The sequence below is a fragment of the Pleuronectes platessa genome, chromosome 7 (genome assembly GCF_947347685.1).
Source record: "Pleuronectes platessa chromosome 7, fPlePla1.1, whole genome shotgun sequence".
Classification (NCBI taxonomy): Eukaryota; Metazoa; Chordata; class Actinopteri; order Pleuronectiformes; family Pleuronectidae; genus Pleuronectes; species Pleuronectes platessa.
This window is the reverse complement of record NC_070632.1, coordinates 10,474,714-10,493,815: the sequence shown is the minus strand read 5'-3', so window position 1 is coordinate 10,493,815 and position 19,102 is coordinate 10,474,714. Positions and strand designations below refer to the sequence as shown.

The 19,102-nt window shown below is 44.4% G+C and overlaps 1 protein-coding gene across 1 annotated transcript; it reads right to left on the bottom strand.

Moving 5' to 3' along the window:
- Positions 1 to 137: 137 nt before the first annotated feature.
- Positions 138 to 19,044, bottom strand: LOC128444404 (DENN domain-containing protein 5B). The gene is made up of 21 exons (XM_053426880.1): positions 18,774 to 19,044; positions 13,853 to 13,962; positions 12,487 to 13,192; positions 11,858 to 12,045; positions 9,750 to 10,268; positions 9,408 to 9,636; positions 8,078 to 8,228; positions 6,978 to 7,068; positions 6,774 to 6,893; positions 6,517 to 6,669; positions 6,285 to 6,363; positions 6,114 to 6,189; positions 5,671 to 5,799; positions 5,466 to 5,587; positions 5,136 to 5,281; positions 4,860 to 4,978; positions 3,842 to 4,026; positions 3,581 to 3,663; positions 2,981 to 3,107; positions 2,562 to 2,736; positions 138 to 1,519 (listed from the first exon to the last, which is right to left on the bottom strand). Exons 1-21 carry the CDS (start codon positions 18,880 to 18,882, stop codon positions 1,336 to 1,338), a joined length of 3,801 nt encoding a protein of 1,266 aa, XP_053282855.1. The 5' UTR covers positions 18,883 to 19,044; the 3' UTR covers positions 138 to 1,335.
- Between the last annotated feature and the right edge of the window lie 58 nt (positions 19,045 to 19,102).

Sequence of the window (19,102 nt, the reverse complement as noted above, 5' to 3'; positions counted from 1 at the left end):
TAAAAAAACAACAACTAGGAAGGGAGTGGCCTTTAAAGTCTATTTTGTTTAGTCTTTTACTACATGAGCGTTTTTTACTATATCCGTTCAAACATCACAGATTTGAGATAAATGGCACAAAAAACAGGACCAAGACCTATCAGGTATGTCAATATTTACTTTAATCTTTTACAACACATTTCATAAATAACAGCTCATTATTGCTTTCTCTAATCTGTACTTCAATGATAATAAAGGCGTGGTCGTTGTGGGTTACAGAGTGCTTGCAGGAGAGTGCAGGAGAGAGCATTTTCACAATTCTCAAACTGTTAAATGCAACATCAAAATAATACCTAGCTGTTTTTTAAGAACCTGTGCTCTATTCATTGTCAGTGGTTGTTTTTTTTGCAAAGACAATCGAACAGTTCAGAAATAAACAACGCGACTATTAATCCACATAATCAGTAAAGTATAGTGGAATCTATTGTTTTACACAGACACAAACAAGATGCCTCTATACAGGAAAGATGTCACAGACTCGTTTTAGCATGAGAACAAATGGCCACAGTTCCATCAAAAGTCTAATGAAGCAAAATATTTACAATGAGAGAGGAGAAAAAAAAAATCTGACAAAATGGTAAAGACTATTTGAATGGACACAACTGGGACACCAGTTTGGTTTCAGTGTTTCAACATGGGAGGATCTCATGAGCACGACTCTGCAGTCTGTGACCCCAAAGAAATAAGCAAAGAGAATCAGGCCAGACGTTTCACAGTATAACAAGAGCATAATAATACAACCTATTATAACATATTATACTGTAGGAGCTTTAGCTTTCTTTATTATATTTACTAAGATATTCAATGAATCACGTCAAGAAATAGTTTTTCTATAATAAGGCCTGAGTCCTGATATTTCAGGTCACAACACACTAAAGACATAAAACAAACAAGGAAACAGAATTTGGCCATGCATGTGTTAAGTTTAAATTCCAAGTGCAAGCAATACGGCGGTAGAAGGAGAGTTATAGTTGTCCTAAGGGTCAGGTGCAGTAAACGGAGCGAGCTGTGAGAATATCTACTGTAAATGTGAGATGATTAACGACTTGGATTTTCTCCTCCAGGAATTTCACAGTGTAAAGCGCAGCGCGAAAAAACCAGACTGTGTCCTGAAGCGAATACAGTGAACAAGGCAATACGTCTGAAGCTTCCTCTGGTCCAGTGTCCTTTTTTTTTAATAATGATAAAGTCTCGTAAAGTCATGGAAAGATGAACGTTTCAACCCATCAGCATTCCTGCAGTACGTTGCACAGAAGTGGCGGGGGGGCTGTTAGTCTCCATGCGTTTCGTTGAGGGTCAGAGGTCAACCCCTTTGACCAGTGCCGTCTCCAGGGTGATGGCGAAGTCATTGAGCGTGTGGACGATGCGAGACAGGGAGTGTACGGCTGCACGGTCCCTCAGCAGAGCACTGTCCTCGTACGTCCGCGCCGTCAGGGGACACTCTGCCAACAGGGGGAGCCACTGAGAGAGAAGCCGGTCCCTGTCCAGAGGAGAAGGTGGTCAGGGTCCAATAATAATAATAATAATAATACAAATAATAACCATCATCGTAATACATTTATCTATAGCAAAGTGCTTCACAGACATTTAAACAGAAAATAAATTGTGCAATTACAAATTTAAACAAGTTAATGCAGGAAAAAAAAAAAAAAGACACTTCAGAAAAATAGTTTTTAAAAGAGCATTTTGATTGCTTTGCGTGGCTTGTATATATTTTTTAAGACACTTTTTGACATGTGCACTTTGAGAACATTATAACTATGAACTAGCAAGCTCCCTGCATTTAAAACATATCCCACTGTTTTCACTTGTGCCTCTGCCTCTGTCCAACCATTAGAGAACGAAGGAGGACACTGTCCCTCCCTGAACTCTGTCATGTAAATAGGTCAGTGAGAGAAAACAGTTAAGCAGTTATGCTGCAGGCCACTTCCTCATGGCCTCGGGAGGAAAAGCCTAACAAGTCAAAGACCTTTTTAAGAAATAAATCTATATTCTTATTTTATTTGACTTTCGGGAGATTGTCTGGCTCAGACGCACTCACAATAACAGGACAATCCCTGCAGCATTCAGGTTTGGACTGGTGAAGAAAACAGGAGGCAAGACATGATGTCTAAATTCCAGAGCATGAATCACGTGTTATTGTTTACAGCACATTGACAAGGCCATCTGTCCTTATCGTCAATAGTTCTTGAATGTCATTGTCTTTCCAAGTTGACATCTTCTTCAGTGTATTCCATGTTTTTCATCCTGGTATATTTGTATTAATGTTGTTGTTTGTTTGTATCCCTCATCTGTAAGAAATGTCACCAGTGAATTCTGTGGCCATGATCCTGCAGTATTCTCACATGGACATTCTCTGGCAGCAAAAAGGAGAATCTCCAGAGCAACCCACTCAGATACAGCCCCGCCAGAAAAATTCAGGAGAATATTTAGAGCTCAGTGCTTTTCTGAAAGCAGTTTTAGTGTTTCAAGTGTCTCGCTTGAGTTTTAAAACGGCCATTCGTAATATGGTAAACACTCACCTGATTCCCAGGCAGACGAACAGCTGGAACTTTCCCTCTTTTCCGATGTTGCGGGGCGAGGCGTTGATGGCGTTGACGTAGTGGCACAGTGAGCCGCACGGCGGACCCCTCGTGAAGGTGGATCCCTGCAGATCACCCATCTGATCAGCGCTCTCCAAGGAAACCACGGCCTTCTCTGTGGGGAAGAGTTTACCAGAACGTCAGTGCATGACTTATTAATATACTGAAAAATAAGACAAAACACTGGAGATGGATGCTGTAACACTGATGTTAATGAAACATCAATCATGTTTTGTTGCATGGAATTGAATATGTGAAGTTCATGTTCACTGCCACTAGATGGAGACAGGGGTCTGACATCTGGGAGACGCAAACGTCACATTTCTGGATGATCGTGATGAACTTGCACTTGCACCTACCGACAAAGTCCCACACGAACACGTTCCGCTGGAAGAGACGGTTGGACTTGAGCCCGTGGAGGAGGAAATTCTCCAGAGACAGCACCAGCCCCCCCTCACCACATAACAAGACCGTCACGTTTCCCCTCTGGGAGGAAAAAAGACACGAGGACAGAGGAACTGTGAGCACGAGGCTCATCTTACAACTTCAGCAAATCTCATAGAAGTGATGGGAAGCAGAACAGAGAACAGGGAAAATGTCTAATATATAAGGATGCTCCCCCTTTAATTTACTACGGGCATGTAAACAGAACAGAGCCTGTGCATTAAAGCCTTTACACTGAATATGTTACGGCACTGAGTTGGAGGCTTGTTACTGAACCGATCCATCAAATCTCTTCTGCTCTTTCAACTTGCTGCTGACATAGAGAGTCTGATGCACAAAGGAGGCCTGGGCCGGAGGAGCTGGGATAATGAGCCGTGGTGGAGATCAAAATAACACACAGGCGTCAGAGTGTCGCTGCAGAGATGCTCCTCTCTGCATTAACCATCTCTCCTCGTTGTATATTAGTGAACCAACAGGCTGCATGAATGCGTGAGCTCACTCTCACAGTCACTTACCTCTTGTTCAGGTTTGTGGAAGTGCTTCACAAGGTTATTTGCCGTCTCCCTCATGTTCTCCTGCACTTCAACAGACTGCATCCCTGACAAGATAAATGTCACAAACAGAAACATGAGGACGGGCGATGACAAACACGAGCGGAAGGGAACAGGGGCTCAATAGAAAGGTGATACAGCAGCAGAATGTGTTATTGTGGTGGGCATAAACCAACAAGTAGGTCAGCCATTGTACTAAAGAATGTGTTCTTTGTCAGCACGTACTGCTTCGGCTGCCAAGCGATTCCAGCACTGCCCGTACGCTCTGAGAAGGAGAGGCCAGCTCCGGAGGCGTCCCTGTCCACCTTCCAGAGTCCTCCTCCCCACCAGGTGACACCAGCTGACCTATGAGGACTCTCTCCAGGCTGCCGTCACCCACGCCCTTCCCCAGCCAGCGGCCGCATGGGAACCTGACAGGAAAGAGGACACAGAGCTTCATTATATTCAAAAAAAGAATTTAAAAGCTATTTATTATGCAAGTACACGGCGAAGGAGAGGGACATCTGTTCCCATCAGCTGGTGGAGTGTCCTGAGTGAACATCGCTGATGAATAATTTAAAATCAAATATAATTTAGATTAGAGCTTTTCCAAGACGTAAATTATATCATTATATTTATTTCCTCCTCGTCATTAAGTAGAGTAGGCTACACAAAAACTACTAAATGGATTGAGCCGAGTACAATCCTGGCACGGGTCAGGAGGGGCGGACTCAGGAATGTTTTAATCACTTGCTCTAACATTATGAGACAGGACCCATGGCAGAGGTAATGCTCTACGGAGTGGCATTTGTTTTTTATGTCTACGTAATTGTTAATGTGGAATCCTGAATTGGGTGAAACTTGTACAAGCTTTAAGGGGACATATGTGTTTTAAACCCTTTGACAGTAAAAAAAAATGATAATCCACATATAATGTACAAATACATGGTACACAAAAATGATCAACATAACATGCTGCCTGTTCATCTCTGGGTATTCTGAAAGTCAACAATGAAGTATCCACTAATTCTAAAACTGTATAATCCACAACAAGGCTCAAAAGACACAAGTTGGAAAACTGTCTACTGATGTAAATCTGATATATCACAAAGAACAGAGAAAACATAGTTACAGCCCACAGACCTTAATACATAATGGGGAAATAGAACTAAATGGGAAAATGGAGTTTGGTTCCTGTAATTATGTTATTGGACATTGGACATCCAGTATGTGACACAAAGGTTCATTTAGAATCAGGTCTTACTTGTATGTGTGTCCGGTGATCTCATTGTACACCATCACACAGTCGATCAGACACTTGGCCAGCAAACCCGAGTTCTCCTGTCCCAGCTCCAGCGTGCTCAGCCTGCCCAGGTTCTTACACTGCAAGGAGAAGCACAGACCACAGGGACATCAGCTCTATGTGTGTGTGTGTGTGTGTGTGTGTGTGTGTGTGTGTGTGTGTGTGTGTGTGTGTGTGCGTGTGCGTGCATCCGTTATATGTGTATGCTGATAATAACACAGAGGGGTGAATACAAACCTGGAAATAAATCTCTTGTGTGTTCTTCGTGATCTGTCTCACTCCTGAATCGCCGAGTTCTCCTGACACACACACCCAGGGGTTGACAGTTGCCATGGCGATGCTCAGCTTCTTCATGGGTATAATAACGACACGGTACGGAATACCTGGAGACACCGAGAGAAAAGGTTATCGAAATCATTCAGCCGGTTCTTTCACAACTAAAATGACCTTTATTTGCTGGACCTACACCTTTATTTGAAAGTTGTAAACACAAAAGCAAACTTTCATTGTTTTTTTTTAAAGCTATAATCCAACCAGTAAATTCTCTCTAAAGTTCACAGGACTCACTGATGGAGGTGAACACCCGTGTAAAACAGAGGTAGTCCACGGTGTTCAGAGACAGCAGGTGGAACAGAAACTGCTCCCTCTCCTCCTCGCACAGCAGGAATGCATGAGGTTTGTACAGCTGCCTGTCAGGGAAGAAGAGAAAACTCTGTCAAAGTTACAGCCTTTAATAATAAATCTAATGAATCAACGGTGGATGAATTCTGACCTGAGCAGCTTCTGGTTCGTGAGCAGCTCTTTAAGGTGCTGGCAAAGCATTTTCTTCTCCAGAGCCAGATGGATCCAGGACCGGGCCTGGCCAACCTCGGACAGACCCTCACTCATGGTTTGGATAAACCTGGAGGATTAATGTAATGACCCCTTAATGTTTCATCCATCATCAACTCACCGAACCGAACTGCCTGTTTGTAGTGGGCTGTTTGCCTGTGCTAGATTTCTGGAAATATTAGATATTGGATACATTGTTTTCCTCTAGATCTCAGCTAAAATATCTAATATCTGTTCTTTGAAAGTGGAAACTAATTTGTAGCCTGAGGCCTTTTTTTCCATCTGCATATGTAATCAAACAGAGATCAGAATCACACCGTTACCAGCCTCCACCACACAGATACAAGACTCGTTCCAGCATCCCAGTACATTTGCTGTCATTACCTCATGTCTTGTGTTAAGGATCCTCTCAGGAGCAGAGCGCCCTCATCAAACGTCCTCTGCTCTGAACCGTTGGACCCTAAACAGGCAGCGAGTACAACACCGATGATCAGTCAAGTTTGAGCTCATTGATTTAAAAAGAGAAAAACCATAACAGCGGGGCGAGTGTCTGACCTGGAGGCTCAGCTGGTGTCTCTGTCTTCCCCTGGGCGGCCTGGTAGTGCAGCAGATGGGACCAGAGAGCAGACTTCCCCTGTTTGGGATAAAAACACACTCGTCAACATCGAACCGCTTCATGCAGTCACCTCTTTGTGTTGACATGTGCTTGATGCCAATGTGTTTGCACAGCTCCAGATGCTTCTGTGTTTTGAGGGCATGTCTAATTACACGTCTGTGAGTGTCTGACCTGTTTCAGCTGCAGACCGTGGCCCCAGGTTCTCTCCAGCAGGTCACACAGGCCGTGGATGAGTGTGTTCTCCTGCAGGCCCGTGATGTTGGCTTCTCCCTGACCCAGATCCACACTCTCCTTCCCCATCCTCTCCATCAGCATCCGCTTGGTCTACAGAGCCAGAGAGTGATTTATGGCCACGAACCACAAGCACTAAATTGAGAAATCAATGACAGCAGCACCTCCCCCTCGCCACGCAGAACGAGCGCGCTCACCTTCAGACGACACTCGCTCAGCAGCCCGTCCACAAACTCTCGGTGGGTCTGAGTGACGGCTTGAGGCGACGGGTCGAGCAGCTTGGCCTGGCGGAGGTTCTTCCTCATGAACGTGTGCTTCTGTTGGGCAAACCAAAAGGTCATGAATCAGAGGTGACCTTCCTGAAGCCTCTGAGAGTCCGAGTGTTGAAAGATGAGAAGCACCTGTCTCTGTTCATTATCCACTCCCGAGTGATCAGCTGTCGTCGACCTCTTGGGTTCAGACCTGCGGGATGCTGTCACGCGACTGGACCACCTGTGCACCCAGAGAACACGAGAAAATTAAATTCACAAAAGTGTTCGCAAATGAGGTTCTGTGTTCGTATCACATGTTTGGATTTGGGTAGAACCTGGATACTACATGTTATGATGTACTGTAATGACAAGAACCATATGCAGCGGTTCTGGAGGACTTTTTTAATCTTTTTAAACTGCGTGTTGCATTAAACTATTAAAGACAGAAAAGGTTGCAGGTTGCTGGTTGCAATTTTATGAATCCCTTTCACATATATACATTTACTTAGGCTATAAAACTATTTACTGCATACTTGTGACACTAGATGGTGAGGTACTGTACATAAAGGAGTAGTATTCGCTTACATGGTTTGCAGTTTTTCACTTCTATTGAATTGTATATATCAGTGTTTTATATCATGACAAAGGTAATATTGCATAACCACTAAATTTATTTTTGATATTTGTAATATTATATGATCACTATTTGTATGTATATTAACTTTTGATATCTATAATGTAACATATTTATAATTATAATGTAACGTATGTTTTAAATGTTTGATATTGGTATTTAATGTTTTTTTTTAAATGTTTGATATCTGTATGTATGTCTTAAATGTGGACGCCACGAAAAGTAGCTCTGTCTTAGGGTAGAGCTAATGGGGATCCTTCCAAATAAACAAATAAATAAACTATATTGGTAAGTTAGTGTTGTCTAAATATGTCACTTTTCTAAATCTTCATTTAACATTCAACCATTCATCCATCACATTTAGCAAATCATTTTAGCGGTTTCTACATTTCTTTTAATGTGATTATAAATTGAAAAACTTACAACATCACACATGTATCTAGAATGACAATCAGTGACTTTCCTCTTAAACTAAAATGTGTGGATATATGGGTTTAAGCATAAATATAAATACATTTTCAAATGAGTTGGAAGGTCAAGAACTACCCCTCGGTCTTACGTGGATTGAGCCCTGGTTGAAATAGTTTTCTCACTGACTAACGGCAGAAAACCTCACTTGTTGGTGTTGTGTCCCTGGACGAGCACATCGGCCTGCAGCTTGGGGAAATAGCCCGGCTGGTGACGACCTTGTCCGATCCTCATGTCGAGCAGGTGGGGGTGGATGGCTGTGTGGTCGGCCTTCAGCAGTCTGCGTTCAGTGGCCTGAGCTGCAGAGACACACACAGACACGTATTCAAGCTGGTTAATTGCTACTCAGCTTGTTTTGATAGAAGAAAACACAGGGAGATACAGAATGAGATGAATAAGAGACAAATCGGTAAGATTAAAAAACTGAATGTGCATGTTGAAGCAGACGATCCGAGATGTGAGCAACAGTGTTCAGAGGACACAAAGCATTTAGCCTTTCTTATATAATGTTCTCTCTGCCATTTTATTCAGTTCACCCCCTCTCAAATCCCCCCCCCCCCCCCCCCCCGAGTCAAACTCTGTCCCGCTCCTATTGTGTCTCAATTATTCATCAGATTGTTTAATTTTCCTTTTCATTCGAGAGCTCTATCCACCAATTATAATTTCCAAATGCAAACGTTTTGGTGGAGGATTCCCCAATGTGGAGAGTTAAAGCAAAAACCTCCGTGCTGGAAACTGTGGTTGCAGAAAGGCCGAGCAACATAGTGGACATATAACCTCCGGACAGAGGGACAGATGGTAACAGATTTACAGATTCACTCTGCAAAAATCTGGCACCCACTTCATTCACAGTTCACATTAGCAGTTGGGATTTAAATCCACTGCTAAAGCCTGAAAAGACACTGGTGAAACAACCCAGTGTTTCTCTCGGTCTGTCGCAGGTTGATCAAACCGTACAGCTTCTTAAACGACTGCATGCAATTACTGAGACTCACATGAGACTCTATGGAGATGATGTCAAGTCAGATTAAGTCTTTCCTGGTGAGAGAGCAACAATATCAGCTGTGACACTGGACCTGAAAAAGCTTTGACGTGGGCTTTTTCTGCATTTGTGCCTTGTGCTGAAGCATATAGGAATACAGTGTTCATATTGTATATGTTATCATGCATCACTGTGTATGTTAGGGAGGGATACTGGAAAAGAAAATCATATTGCAACTGAATAGATTATATTACACAAATATTGCAATTGCGATAACACTCATTATTTCAAAGGCATCGGTATTTTTTCATTTTAACTTCACTGGAAAGAAATCGAAAATTACGATGATGTGATTTCATTCTGGGGTCGGTGCCAAACCAGTATGTTCCCCTAAGTCTAATTTGATTTGTAATGACAATAATAAAAAGGTATATGCTATGGGGATTTCCATAATTTGTAATTGTTCGGCCCCAATGCATGTAATTCTTCACTGTACCTGACTCAAAGAGCGTGGTGCACTTCCTGTAGTGACAGTTGTGCGAGTCCTTGTCTGTGTCGTACAGTCCTTCCTTCTCCAGCCGGTTGTCAAACAGCTGCTGCAGTGGATCTCTTTCTGCCCAGCGAGAAATCACTTTCCCATCGACGAAAGAAGAAAACATGGACGTCTCCAGGAACCGAGACATGAAACGCAGGTGAGTCGTGGGCTGAACCGAGAGGAAGGAGCCCTGAAACATTATGAACCAGGAGTGAAGAAAAGCATTGATTATCTATCACAATCAAAAATTTAAAACATTTTAAACATTTTTGATATACGTTTAGATCATTGGAGAATAGTAACCTTGTCAAAGCTGAACGTGCCCTCTCGGTTGCTCAGCCATGAGTCTAGATCCAGAGCGCTGTGGATGACGAACTCGTCGTACCGGCCGAACATGGCAGAGAACCGTCCAGCAAACACCTCCCTCAGCTGAATGTTCAGCTTCGCAGCCTTTAACTCTTCCTCCTCCTCTTCGAACACGTGTCCCAGCGTCTGCTCGCCGTCGGACATTTTCCCTCCTCCGCACCTCCTTGCCAGAGCCTGCAGCCTCTCCAGCACTGCCAGCTCCTCGCCGCCGAGGTTCCCGTTCCTTCTGTCCTCCATCAGATCCTCCAGGACCAGGCTGCTGACGCGTGGCGAGGCGGGGGTGTTGGTGGTGGGGGTGGTGGGGGGCTTTGTGATCACACCTCCCTGGGGAGAGAGCCCAAAACGCAGCAGGACCTCGCTCAGCTCCTGGATGAGCTCGGCCTGGTTTGGAAACATGGGCAGGTCCTCGGGGGCCTCGACACAGTGGTTGTCAATGTCGACGATACACAGGTTTGCCTGTGAGGAAGCGGGAGACAAACAATTATAATCAACAGGCTCATCCATCAGATAATAAAGGTTTAACATGACATGGCAGCTCCTCCAAAGTGAGGCCAAAGTGTCCTGATCGCCCCCTAGTGGCTGGCTGCAGTGTGGGTCAAAAACCCCAACTCCATGTTAATGGATGGGACATTGCCATTGTCAACACACACGTCAAATATTTTTTTCTTAGATGGTATCTGTCATTTTCGGTTGTTTTCATCACACAGAGGTTGGTTCAAATGCTGACTTTCCAGTAATTATTTGAAACCTCATGAGACTGACACTCAATTTGTAGAGTGCGTTTCATCGGCTGGCCCTGAATACTGCAGCTCCATCCCACAATCACTACTGTGCAGAGTCCAGCTCCCGATATTTTCAGGATATTTTGGCTTAATTTCTGGGTGATGGGAACAAGTGGAGCTGAGTGGCCATCTTTGTACACAGTCTACTTTCACGATGCACGGACTCTTATTCATCTCTTGTAGACATAGAAAGGCTGAGCTGTGATATCCAATTAGGAGATATGAAGATTTATATTTCATTATTATACTCTTAGCAATTCACTGTGATAAACCCTCACAGGACATTAGCATGTGAAGGCTTAGGTAAAGATTAATGCTATCACCGCTGCTATCATCAGGCTTTTACACCAGAAAATGACGCCATTAACCTGTGTGAAAACTGAGCCTGCATAGCTGCCGAGCAATGACTGATGGAACTTTACGTGAAGGATAGGAACTCATTTTAAAAACTGCTACTGTAAGCAGCGCAGTCAGCAGCCACTCGACCTCCAGCAATGACCTCAGGTCGACAGTTTACGGCCTCAGGAGGAGTGGACAGAGGCAGACATCCTCCGGCCTGACAGTTAATGTCTTCACTCCTCAACGTCTTTTCATCCTCTCTTTGAGCCAAAGGAGAACAAGGGGATCAGAACTCACACAAATACAATTCCTTTTTCCAGTTGTTTTGTGCATTAGATCAATTTGTGAGCATATCAACCACTGAATTGTTCAGATCACCTCAGGGAAACTGGGCTTTTCTTGCGTTTCTGATTTTATTCCAACCAATCACACATGCATTATTAAAACATTTCCCATTTCCTTCAAATTGCACAACTCAAGAAATAAGCGGTGATCCCTAATCCTCATTAATTATGGAGCGAGTCCCATTATTCTGGATATTTCCTGCCCTGCTTTTTTTTTGCTTTCATCCCCCCTCGAGCTGTCTTTTCTATCGCCTCTTTTTCTGGGGCAGAGCGACTTCAAAGCGGCGTCAGTGAGAGATTCATGCAGCATAAAGTGATCTCAGTTGCAGGATTGGGTTTGAAGTGTGTGTGTGTGGGGGGGGGGGCAGCTCTGTGGAAACGTGGCGTCTCTGTTCCACAAGACCGAGGCCGGAGGCAAATTGTTACGCAAGCAGAACAGAGGCGATCAGCAAATGTGTGTGATAGAGTTTCAGTTTGACAAAAGATTGTTAGATTATTTTTTGAGTGAATGTTTATTGAAATGTCTGCATCCGGATGTAAAATAAATAAATACAAATGAGCTGCTTATCCGGAGCTGTACCTCGTGTGGGAGGTGGAGGGAGGAGCGCTGAGCTCCATCTCTGCGCTGGATGCCGATCAGGAAGGGCATGGGGGCGTCCAGGAGGTGATGCAATGGCGGAGAGACGATGGGCAGGTAGATGTGCTGCCACTGGAACGGGAAAAGCAAAGTGGTGATGCCCTCTGCCACCGTCATCAAACGCTGGTAGTCTGAGGAGAGGAGAGCAAGTGAAATATGAGGCATTAGGGAGAATGACTCAGATAGTCACACTCAATGTAACATTTGTGAGCAACATTAAACAAAAACAACTGAACGGATTTTCCACGAAACTTGGCAGTACGTGGTACGAGTCAGGGAGGAACACATCGAATTGTTGTGAATTTGGATCAGTGGAGATTTAGATTGTAGTTTTGCACCATGTTTTGAACTTGTCTGGACCATTTCTATTAATAAGGAACTCTAATGTTATGTTGATCATATTATAATATTAATACAATCAGCTGCTTTGCATTGAGTATTTTTTTATTCTGTAAAAGCAAAGATAGATAGTGATTAAGGTCTCACACATTGTCTTAAATTGATTCTTTATAATAATATAAAAATATCTTCCTTTGATTTGTATCAAGCTAATTGATTAATTGGCTTTTTACCTTGAGAGCAAAGCAGAACTTGAGTCTCCAGAAATGCACAGGTAAGCAGTTGCACCATATTGTCGACACCCAGCAGGGAGAAGGCCTCTCCCAGAGGATACTCCCCCAGTGGCAGCTCCCCCGGCCCAGGCCGCTGGCACACGATGGGGCGATGCACGCCGTGGAACCTCAGCGACCTGCCGGGTGGAGGCAGGGGCACCTCGTACAGGATGTTGTGGATGTAGCTCTCCAGAGGAAGAGGTGGAGCTGTTTGCGACGTCGCAGCCAGGTGAAGCTGAGACAGGAACTGTCGTGAGGCTTGAAGGAAAGGGAGCGGCGTCAGGAGGCAGAGGGCTTTGGACACGTACAGGGTGTCGCGTGCTGGATCGAAGGAGCCTGCGCAGCCAGACACCGCAGCCAGGGACTCAGCGTCTGACTCGTCCAGGCTGCTCACAAGAGAGTCCATGCTGGAGGTGGAGGGCGAGGAGGCGGATGAAGCCGAGGAGGAGGGAGAGGAGGACGATGAGGAGGACTGGTGCTCCACGTGGTGCATCTGACTGAGGGTGTGCATGGCAGTGATGATCTGAGGACTGGTCACCTCCTCGTAGAACGTGTGGACAAAGCCGTAGGAACGTGTGCCATCATCAGAGGAGAGTGTAAATGAGTGGAACTGAGGATCGAGTCTGTCGGTCTGAGTGCGGAAGGACAGACCCCTCGGCATACACAGCTGAAGACAGAGGAAGAGGGGGAAAGAGGGTTAGAATTAAGAGGCACTTTAATGTTGACAATGATCTGCGACTTAAACCTTCAGGTGTTTCTGAAATCCTCGAGGACAATTTAGAATCTAATCCAAGGTTGTATACACTGGGGGTCCCTACAAGTGGCCCCCTGTGGAGCATCTGACTGGATTGTGACTGTAACATCATGGAGGGAAAACCGGTTTCATTTGAGGACTGGTTTGCTAAAATCTGCACATGAACAAATTTCATATTGTAGCATTGATAGAAAATATAAAAAAAATGGGGGAAATATATTGTTTATCTAAATTCAGATAATGGAAAATGTCCCATTTGGATGTTTGTCGTTTAATTTAGTTATTATAGTTATAAATTTCATTACAGTTCTTTGAATTTGTTGAGTTTTGGAAATTATGATTCATTTCTCTTTCTGAAAAACTTTAATTAAAAATAAAAAATGAACTTTTTATGGTTCAATACAACCACATTAAAACTGTTTATTGGGACCAACGGTTTGACTGATGCTATTAATAAATAAATATGAATTACTATAATGTCTCTGGAGACCAGGTTACAACAAAGACTAAATCTAAAAATGTATCTGATTCCTGTAACTAACAGTTCATTTAATGCACAAAACAAAATCTCACCATGTTGACGGCATCTTTACTGAAGGGGTTCCTGTCTGTGTTTTCAGGGTAGTGCACCAGGAGCTTGGACTTGAAGGATCGTCTAACGGGACTCTGCTCGAAGCTTTCACCTGGAACACAGACATTTCACATCAGGTCAGTGCACAGCGATCTTTGACCTTCATCCCTGCTGAGTCACAATTCATAACAACGGGGGGAAAGGACGGAACAGAGGACGTCCAAAAATGAAAGCAGCTTTGAGTCATGAAAAAAAGGCTCGGACAGGAAGACACCGAAAAAAATAATAATAATCCGCTGTCAACAGGAAAGGCCGTTCTACAGTGAGGGGGGGGGGGGGGGGTTATGTAACGCAGCTCATTTCCATAGAGACAGTACGGGAACAGTGGTGCAGCAACTCTCCTGCAGTAAGAGAATCCTTCACACCACGATGACACATATACACTGCTTTCTCATACAAGGGGAGTTTTATCAGGTTGAGGATAAAGGATGAGAGGTTTCTATGCAACAGCCACATTTATACAAAAGGGCTGAGTTTGCAGAGCATGTAAGAAAATCTCTATTCCTGCATTCGCACTGCACACAGCTGATGCATTGCTCTGCCTGGCTCCAGTGTCTCCTCTTTACACTCAGAGGACTGTGTGTGTGTGTGAGCCCGAGTGGACGAGGAGGAGCCGCTGAAGAGAGAGAGCAGGCCGCGGAAAGAAACTAATGTGTGTGTAATGGACTGACAGAAGTGAAGGTGGGGGGGGGGGGGCTTTCATCATTCATCCACTTTCTGCGGGGATGCCCTTGAACGCCACTCTTCGCTGAGTTCCTCACGTTTCAAGTGTCCTCCATGACTTTTCTCAGCAGCAGTAGTGTTCCGCTTTGACTGACATCTTCCCCGAGAACAAAAACAACCACAAGAAAAAGCCGACTGATGGACGAGATGACGCGAAGGAGCCGGAGTGAGGAGGGAGCACCACTTCGAGTTAAAGCGTGTCAGCCTGGCAGGTGGACACACTGGAGGGAATGGATCACGGTGGGGAGAGGGGGGGTCCATGTTCTCTGCTGAGGAAACAAACTGGAACAGAATGGAGCTTTGCACAGGGACACCTAGTTGCCATGGCAGCCACATCCGCTGCAGCCTGGAAGATTCCGCACGTCAGCTGGTTTACGTCAGCCCGGGTTCCATCAGCTGATCCAGTTAAAACCCACACCCCTCCTGACACGAGCTCCCATCACAGTTCGTTCAGAGCCCAGAGAAAAGCAGCCTCTCTCGTTCTCCCTCTCTTTTTATCTGTGAAAGAGGTGGAGGGAGGTTTGTTTGTGTTTGGATGACGCCTTAAATGGCTGTTTCCTTTATACTGTAATGAGCAGGCTTCCTCCCTCTGTTTACACACACTCACAAACACACACACACACACACACATACAAGCAAGAAAAGATACACCAGCCAGAGTGTTTCAAAGCGCATTACATCATCAAGTATTATAATTATTATTTTCATATGAATCATATTAATCATCTTATCTATGAAATGAGAGAAAACTGTCACATAAAAACCCAAGTAATGTTTCAAATAATCATAGTTTGATTTGATTTGTCTAACTGGCAACCCCAAATAACCGCAATGATCCTTTCACAGACATATTGATATTAGTGTATTGTATATTGATTATGTCGATATTTTACACAATAAACAATGTAGAAAAGATATTTGTATCTATATTTGATCAATATATTTGGATGTTTTTATGTTTTCTTTTCATTTATAGCTATTTATGATCAAGTTTAGGGTAAAACTGTAAAATATCAGACCTCAATAACATTTAGTTGTCAACTAAAGCCACAGAGGCTCATCTTAGTGGGAATGATGGATCCTTTGTGGCGTTGGAGTGAGATAATGGTGGTGGACCATGGCCGAGGCGGCGCCTGATGATGGACCTTAATAAGCGGCAGTGGACAATGACTGTGGACTATAGTGGATCTGACCAGGATGATGGATCATTATCTAGCCGGCTGCTGACCATGGACTATGATTGCAGCTTGACTACTTGACATATCGTATTGAAGTTATCCTTCAAGATGTTTACCCTCATCAATGCTGCTAAAAAACTTTAATCTTGATGATGTTTTCCTGCACTTGACATCTACTGCACGTCTGTCCGTCCTGGGAGAGGGATCCCTCACATGTGGCTCTCTCTGAGGTTTCTATGTATTTTTACCCTGTTAAAAGGGTTTTTAAGTAGTTTTTCCTTACTCTTGCTGAGGGTTAAGGACAGGGGATGTCTCAACATGTTATAGCCCTATGAGACGAATTGTTATTTATGAATATGGGCTGTACAAATAAAATCTGATTGATTGATTGATTGAAAAGGGTTTTAACAAATACATATATCGGCCGATATATCTGTATCTGACATTTTTTACTCTCTACTATCGTATAGGCATCAGCCCCTAAAAATCCAAATCTGTTTTTATGAAGTGGATTAAACAATTGCATGATTGATAAAATTGTTGCCTATTCTATTTTGACTCAATTCATCTGATTGTTGCTGCTTTAATCCTCAGTACTCCAAATTCCACCGACTCTTCCCTCTCACTCTAATATCATCGTCCTATTATCACTAGAACGTAAATATTGTCAGTGTTTTTGGAGCACGACAGCGTGTTTTATAATCATCCCACGGTTTAGACATTCATCACAAAGATTTATGGCCCCAAATGGTCGGCATTGCTAAAACAGAGGCACGTCATCAGGGAGGATTGAGCATCTGTCACACTCACCATCAGAATTACTCTCCCCGTCCCATTCATCACATCACTACATGAGCGGATGAGGACAGATGTGAAAAGAGATCACAATGACGGCACGTTCTTCCTTTTATACTCAACCTGCTTAAATCGCTGTCTTTACGTCTCAAGTGAATCATGCGATTAATAAATTTGGATTCTAATCTGAGCCTGAGACACAGACTTGGTAGTGGGCTCGTTTGCTTAAAATAAAGGATAAAAGAATGTGCTGAGGGCTTAAAACTAAAATACGTCCGCACGAGTATTACTGAGTGTGATATGCTCTAAAATCTCTACTCTCTCTCTACTCCCTCCGCTGATGTCATCCCCCTGTGACAGTCATGTGGCCTGAACGGAAGCTGAAGCCTCGGCCATTCAGCACTCAAACGGGCAACGTCATGTGAAATTTGATTTGGCTGCAGAAAAACACAGTGGCATCTATTGAGAAGCCAACAACAGCAGATTGTGTCCATGTAGGCGTGCACTGATATCACTACACACACGCAAACACACACAAGATATGACCTCACAGAAACATTTGTGTGTTGCTCTCAGGCTCATGTCCATGAAAGAACGAATCACCTCTTGCTTGCAGCTTATTCGACCACCTTATGCTCATGCAAAGGCCGACACACGTTCACAGATGGACGTTGATCACTGGACAGCAGCACGGCCTCCTGCTGCAGCGGGTCTTAGATGACCTGCTGTTACATAAGCAGATTGGCAGAGCTCAGATACACAATGGCCAGCAGTGCTGTCACTCACCGCAGGGGGCCGGCTATCAAAGTCCTCGCTGGTTAGTTACCAGCACTAACTAATCTGCAGCAGTGCCTTCCATCAGAGCTCACCCTACATTTGACATTTTTCTTGCTCTGACTAATTTGTGGCGTTATCCAACATCCATTTGACTGAAAGAGGGGGAGGGGGGGGTGATGAGCACGTCTGGTTTCCATCTTTCCCCCCCGAGGGAGATGCTCTACTGCTGCCACAAAGGAGACAAGGGGAAATCAGGGTGTGACTATTGTTTGTGCCTCAGAACTCAAACCTGGAGGTGACGTCCAGGGTGTTGGTGTTCATCACACCTGCACGCTTCTGTCTCCTCACACACACAGAGAGAGAGAGAGAGCAGGACACGTGGGGACATGTCTCCTCTGTGACCGTCCCCACACCAAGGAGCCGAGTGTCAGCAGCTCAGAAGACACAAGCACCACCTGATGTCTCTGGTTCTAACGGCTCTGTCCTCTCCACCACAGATAAACCATCAAGAGGCAGCATCACTGCAGCTGCCATCGCCATAGCAACCCCCTAATTCATCACTAGTCCTGTTTCCTTCAAACATCTTGACCAGGAGGATGATGAGGGCCGAGACAATCAGCGCTTATTCACATACACACAGGGCAGCGTGTAATCAGTATGCATGCACACACAACCCTGTGTCATCCATGAAGAACCGCATGAACCCGTCCACTCCGGCTTTATCAGGCAGACAGGACGATGTTGTTGTCCGTTCTCTGTTCCATCCCTTTCTCTGCGTTATCCTCCTCATGCAGCTGTAGCAGTGGATGACTTGCAGAAAACCAGCGAAGCTATATACCGTGTATATTCTGAAATGATTTGATTTACATGATGAAAACACAAGGGACAGACGTGCAATGTGGGTTTTTTTTTCCACCCACAAGCAAAGACACAAAGGAACAAGACTGTGGCATAACGCAGGGCAATAATCATTTTAAATTCCATTCGAATTCACAAGGAAATATTTATTCTATTGGATGTGTTTTGATTGACGGTTTGTCTGTTTCATAACCAAAATTATAGTCTGTAGCCAAATGTTGTTTCAAAAGATAAACACACAAACCCTGGCAAAAAAAAAATCATACCAGCAAATTCTGATGGGAATATATAACAAAATATAATATGACAAAATAGAAAATAAATTGCTGTTGGTCAATTCTACACAGGCCACTTGCAGATATTGTGTTGTCAACAACCCTGTGAAATGTAGAAAAAAAAATATGTGGCGTCCAATCAAAACACATTTAAATGGAACAAATGGGCCTTCAATGAGATACATGTTAAACATGACACACATGGTGGGTTTCTGCATTGTGGATGTGTTTCTCTCGTGTTTGTGTGGACACTCTACCTGCTCCATCGTCCGGCTCCAGGCCCGTGTCCGCGTCCACTCCACACACAACAAAGTAGTGGGCGAAGCGGCAGGAAGCCGCCGCTGTGGCCGCCGCAGTCCCGCTCATCCTCGACGGTGTGGTGGTGTGAGAGCTCCCGTTCACTTCTGCCAAAGCCCGCGGATGATGTTCATAGCTGATGCGGCTAATCCGAAATGCTGCGCGGTCCCTGATGCTCCACCGGCACCTCGTCCTTCAGGTCCTGATCCACGCGATGTGAGGCGGCTGGGGTGCGCGCACTGATCCGCCGTGTGACTCCGGTCGGGATGATCCAGAGATGGTCACCTCG